This window comes from Chelonoidis abingdonii, chromosome 9 (assembly GCF_003597395.2).
Source record: "Chelonoidis abingdonii isolate Lonesome George chromosome 9, CheloAbing_2.0, whole genome shotgun sequence".
NCBI lineage: Eukaryota > Metazoa > Chordata > Testudines > Testudinidae > Chelonoidis > Chelonoidis abingdonii.
In genome coordinates, this window is record NC_133777.1 from 8,331,990 (window position 1) to 8,337,989 (window position 6,000).

The following is a 6,000-nucleotide window of genomic DNA, read 5'->3' on the forward strand; positions in this document are numbered from 1 at the left end:
TTATTTGACTGGGTGGGTGACTCAAAAAAAGGCTGCAAGCCCAGTCAAGGAGGAACTGCTGAGCTTGAAAGGAAGAACTCAGAAGCATAAAGCCCCAAGAAGGAGGGCTGTGAAACCCTGCATCTAAAAGGGAATCTGGTTAATCTGATAAATTAGCTCAAGGTTTTTGTGTGTGTGTAATATTGTTCTTGAAGACACTGGGTAGAAGTGTATTATTCTCAGAACTCAGAGGCAAACTGAGGCAGGGTGCCTGCAGAATCATTCCAGGCCATGAGAGGGCAATCTGGGGTATCACTTATCTACGGTGTCCATGCTGGGAAGGCAGGGATCATCCCAGTTTGCTGCATTAGATCCTGGACACCGCAGAGAGACTCTGAGCTCACTGATCTGTACATGGGAAGGGGGCAGACTGTGGAAGGGCAGGGGAATGTGCATCTTGCCTCCACTAAACCTGCAGAGGATCAGCAGAAAAATGAACAGGGCCTGCAGGGGGACATCAAGGGAACAGTCCCTACATTCCACGCCTGCCCCCACCCCTCCAAGCCCAGGGATGGCATTTGCAGCTGGTCCTCGCACAGGGCACGCAAGTGTGGGGAAAGGCTCCTGTCCCCCTTGCTCCCCACACAGCCAAGGACAATTGGAGCTTTAGTCCGTGACAGTCAAGAACAGAACCAGGGCATCCTAACTGCCAGCCCTTGCTCTAACCACCGGACAGCTTTTCCTCCCAGACCTAATTCCACCTCTTCTCCCTGCATCCTGTTCCCCTCTGGCTCAGCGGAGATGACCAGCTGAAGACTCCCAAGAAATACTTACGTAATCAGCATAGACTGGTTTTCACGGTCTGTGGGGGAACAACAAACTGGACAAGACCAGAGTTAACAAGGGTCTCCAGAATCCCTTAGGAACAAAGCGCCAGCCCTGCAGGGCATGCACTGCCTGGGCTTGGGGATACCGCCCTTGGTCCCTGCCCCTCTGCCCTCAGACACTCCCTTCCTCTTTCATCCACACAGGGAAGCCTAACCCATGGTGTTGTCAAGGAAGGGGCAAGTGCCATCTTCAGAACATGCTCTGCAGGAGCCCTTCCATGAGACGGTTGTGTGGCATCAGAGCCCTGGATTCGGGGGGAGGGAGGGATCTAGCTAGTCTTTCCCCTCCCAAAACTTCATGTGAAGCCCAACTTTGCAGCAACTTTCACTGCTGGGGGAAGCTCACCCCACCCCAGAGGGATCTCCGGGGGCAGCCATGGTTGAGATGAACAAGGAGAGAGGCTCCAGGGGAGTAGGGAAGCCGGTTTGCCCTTCGCACTCACCCTGGAGCATGTCGTGGTAGGCATTGTCAGAGATGGAGAAGAGATGAGGGGGCATCTCAGTACGCTTCTTGCCCTTGTACATCTGGGCCACCCGGGCTCCGTAGATTGGCAGCCACTTGTAGGGGTTGACAGTCACGCAGAATAAACCAGAGTACGTCTGGAAGGTGAGAAAGAGAAGAGAAACCAGCCAGCATGAGGAAAACCAGTTTGCTTTGGACACAATGGGAAGCACAAAGCTAGTTTCTCAGCCTCAGGTGATACTTCAGGTCTCTCTAACTCCTGATACTCATCTAGCACCCTGCACTCAGGGATCTCCAAGGGCTTTACAAGCATGAATTAGTGCTACCAACACTCGTAGGACAGCGTCATTCATTGTCCCTGTTTTACAGATGGGGAAACTGAGGCCCAGAGTAGTGAATTAGCTTGGCTGATTTCATGCAGAGGCAGAGTGAGGCTCAGAATCCAGGCTGCCTGACATGCCACATCTGCTTTAAGCAGGTGAGAGCCAAGCAGGCCTGAAAGGAGGGTTTGAATGGGGTGGAACTCAGAAAGAAGAAAGTGCCTCCAGATTTACACTGACGTAACTCAGGTCTGGATCTGGGCCTCTGTACTGGCATCAGTGACTATTTCTGACCCACTAGTGCCTGGCACTGACATGTTCATCGTCACACGCTACTCGGCTGTCCGCTGTGAGCCTTCCACTTACATAGATCCTCATATAGCTGTAACGCTGCCGCAGGTTGTCTAAGACGCTGGCCTCGTTCAGGAAGGTCATGTTGGCCATGTCGCTGACCTGGTAGAACTTCGGTGGGTTCATCTGCTGGATATCATCCTTCTTCACGGTGAGGGTCTGGCGGGAGGGGGGGGGCGTGTTAGGGAAACTATATGTAAGTGGGGTTGGTCTGCATCAGAATATTTGAACCAGAGTTCGAGTCAACTGGTAAATGGGAAGTAGAGCCTTGTGCCCTCTGGCCTCTGGGTTCAATCTTGCCTCTTTCAATTGCTACTGAAAGGTGTTAGGCCAGTGAGCACCCCTCAGACGCTATGTGAGATGGGTTTGATGGTCTCCATGGATGCCTAGCCATATCTCAACCCCTCCTGCACTTATTGTCAACAGCACCTTGTTGGCAGGCTCTGCAGAGAGGGCCCAGGCCTGAACTGGCCCATGGACACTGAATTTCCAGCCCTATCGCGGCTCAGGCCAGGTCAGGCTGACGGCACGTCAGCAGGGCAGGGAGGCGGGCACATGGATGGCTACTCGCCATGCCATGCCTGCTCTGGGGATAGCAGACTTCCCTCGCCCAGGCTGCCAATCCAGCACAGGAACATTCTAATCAGACCAAACCCCGGAGGCTTTGCGTGGAAGATGCTCGGACTGTTAACGAGCGTCTTTCCCATGAAACTATGGGCAGAAAGAGCTGCAAAGCAAATAGCAAAGCTCTCCTTCAAGCCCGGCCAGGCAGCCACTGTCACTTTCAGCCTGTCGGAGGCTAGAGGCTTCAGACAAACAGTGTTTTGGTCCTGCAAAGCTTTACTCATGTGAGTAATCCTGACTAGCACCACTTGGCTTCAGGGCTAATCCTATGTGGTCAGTTAACTCCTGGGCATGATTCCTTCCCCCTCTCACCAGAGAATACAATGGATTTCCATTGATTTTAAGCCTCTGCCCCACAGAGGGAGGAGGGAGAAACCAGGCCCTGAAATCTAGAGGTTTACACTGGCGATGCAGCTGCAGTGTTAGGACAGTGACCCAGCGAGAGCTGCTGCCATTCTCACACCCAACTCACAGAGCCAACCGTACCTGGTTGGTCACCGTCTTCACAACGAGTTGGTCACCCTTGTCAGACTGGATCTCCCCAGCAACGAAACCCTCCTTCTCATCCTTGACCCAGCACGACTTCTTGATATCATAGGGCTTGTTCATGGCCTCCAGCTTCTCCTTCTCGGTAGGGTTCAGGAACGGCATGGGGTCAATGTCATCCCCGCACTCGCCTTTGTAGCCACCAGGCATCTTGGCTTCGGGTCAGGCAGAGGGTGAAACCGGAAGGAAAAGAGACGGGGAGCAGTGCTTCCTGCAAGGCTGTGAAAAGGGGGAGAACAGAGAATCTGGCAAGGAGCACAGTGGGGAATCCTGGGGCCCTATTCTGTCCCCCACAGGCTACAGTAACCCCCTGTGAATTCAATAGGGCCCCATCACAGCACATAGTGAGAGACTGGGATGCCCCAAATGGGAGGATTGTTACCAAGAGGGAGGCTAGAAAGTGAGAGGTGATTTCTCCCGCACTCCCTAAACCCGTTAAGCCCCAGTGGTGTCTACACTGCAATGAAAAACCTGCAGCTAGCCTGTGCCAGCTGACTCGGGCTTGTGGGGTCTGGGGGCTAAGGAAGGGATTGTTTAATTGTGGTGTAGACGTTTCGGCTTGGGTTGGAGCCCAGGCTCTAGGACAGTGGGAGGTGGGAGGGTTCCAGAGCTCGAGTTGTAGCCCGAGCCCAAACATGTGCACTGCAATTAAACAGGCTCTTAGCCTGAGCCACACGAGCCAGAGTCAGCTGGCATGGGCCAGCCGTGGGTGCACAGGCGCCAACTTTTTCCTGCGCCTGTGGGAGCTTGTGCCCCCCCCGACTCCACCCCTGCCCCAAAGTCCCCACCCTAACTCTGCCCCTCCCTGCCCCATTGGACCCCTCCCCAAATCCCCACTCAGGCCCTCCCCCAAGCACACTGCGTTCCCCCTTCTCTCCCCACCCTACTAGGCTTGCCCCACGAAAGAGCTGTTTTGCAGCCCAAGTGCTGGGAGGGACGGGGGAGAAGCAGGGCGTGGCGGTGCACTCAGAGGAGGAGCCGGAGCGGAGGGGGCGGAGCTGGGGCAGGGCGGGGAGCTGCTGGTGGGTGCAGAGCATCCACAAATTTTTCCCCGTGGGTGCTCTTGGAGTTGGCACCTATGCGTGGGTGTCTAACTGCAGTGTAGACGTTCCCCAAGAGTTCCTGGCCTGTGGCAAGGGGAGAATTCCCTGGTGCAGGCCATGCATAGGGCCACCAAGAATGCTTGCAAGCCCCAAATCTGGTGGCATGTTTGGGCAGATCTAGGGGAAGGCAGTGTCAGTGGCATCTCCATAATGCTGAGCACTACGGAGATTCTGTGTGGGCTCTGGGCTGCTGAACGGCCCATTGGCAGTCAGAAATCAGACCCCAAAGCTTCCCTCCCTTACCGCAGGGAACACACTAGCCCTAGCAGCACAGTCCAGGATGCGAGCTGCTGAAAGGCTGATCTGTGCCTTCCGGGTTGTTCCTCCAGGAGACATCACAGACCTGACCCCTGATGCTCTTGTCATTAAAGATTAAGCCACCACTGCAGCTCCTTTGACTCCCTGCGGCAGCGGGTGCGTAACCCAGAACAGTGTTTCACTGCAATATTGAGCTGTGGTGTCGCAGCAGAAGTAGCTGCCTGGTTACACAAGCCAGTCTTGGCTGACAGGGAGGAATCCCAAGGGGAAGGGCAGCTGACTCTGCTTGCCATCTGTTGCTCCATTTAGAAGATGCTGCTTGGGCCGCAGCCTGTTGCTCTCTCAGAATAGATTGGCACTAAGCAGAGAGAGATCTTGGTTGGGGTCCCTCTGGGGATCTCAATCTCCCCGGTGCCCACTCAAGATCTTGAGGGTCTAAAAAAACCCAAGATTCAGTACTGCTCCTCCAGGCACTGGAAACAATAAGGGAAGCTATGGGGACCAAATGAATTCCTGGTGTAACACCACTGATTTCAGTGGATGAATTTCACCCACAGAGCATGAAGGAAGAATTTTCCTCTGTATACCTCATCTGCTGGTCAAGCAGGCAGAGATAAAGGAGGTTCAGCGAGGGAGGATCAGCAAACATTTTCCTTTGCGCTCTGTGTAGCTCAATCCATGGACCCTGCTGTGTTTTGACTATTCTTGTTCCCAGGTTTGCAAGAGTTATTTAGAACCGGATTCTGCTCTCCCTTGTTCACAAAGAGCCGCACCCTACTCCATCAGCAATCCCACTGAAATCAACAGACTCACTAGTGAACTAAGGTAACATTATACATGAATAAAGCAGGGGAGCAGAACTTGGACCCTGGATCTTTAAAGCATATTAGTAACCGAGTAGATTGAAAGGTACATTGCACTAGACCCCCACTAAACATACACGCTTGTAAATACAAATAGCATAACCTTCGGTCATACAGTGCCCTTAGCTGAGGCTCTCAAAGCCCTTTACAGAATTCAATTCAGTAAGCTTCACTATCCCTAGGAGATAGTATTTTATAGATGGGGAAACTGAGGAATGGCCGAAATCTTCAAAAGTGTCCATCAATTTGGGGTTGCCTTGGTTTCTGAGAGGCCAACATGAGGCATCTAAAATCTGATATTTCTGGCCGCCTGCCTTTCTACTTGAAGCTCTTCTGAAATCAGCCCCAAGGGAGTCTTATTTTGGGACCCGAAGCCGGGGACATTTTTGAAAAAGAGTGCAAAGGTCTTGCCAAAGGTCACATGATAAGTAGTGCAGCCAGCCCAGGAGCCCTGATACACCCCTCTCCAGTCTAGCCACTGAATAACACACCCCACCGATGTCTTAAATTAAGTCAATTGTTAAAAACCAAGTACAGTGCAAGGAAGTTCCTTTAACTATTCTAATGTATTTGATCAAACTGCCTCTCTAAAGGCCTGCTCCAAAG

At 53.0% G+C, this 6,000-nt stretch overlaps 1 protein-coding gene across 1 annotated transcript in view; it reads right to left on the minus strand.

Moving 5' to 3' along the window:
• Positions 1 to 3,384, minus strand: part of MYH16 (myosin heavy chain 16) — a 47,580-nt gene extending 44,196 nt beyond the window's left edge. The window contains exons 1-4 of the mRNA XM_032782973.2: positions 3,111 to 3,384; positions 2,016 to 2,159; positions 1,310 to 1,466; positions 814 to 841 (exon numbers count right to left, since the gene is read on the minus strand). Of these exons, the coding sequence (XP_032638864.1) occupies positions 814 to 841; positions 1,310 to 1,466; positions 2,016 to 2,159; positions 3,111 to 3,320 (539 nt within the window). The 5' untranslated portion in view covers positions 3,321 to 3,384. The remainder of the gene's footprint in view (positions 1 to 813; positions 842 to 1,309; positions 1,467 to 2,015; positions 2,160 to 3,110) is intronic.
• Positions 3,385 to 6,000: the final 2,616 nt, after the last annotated feature.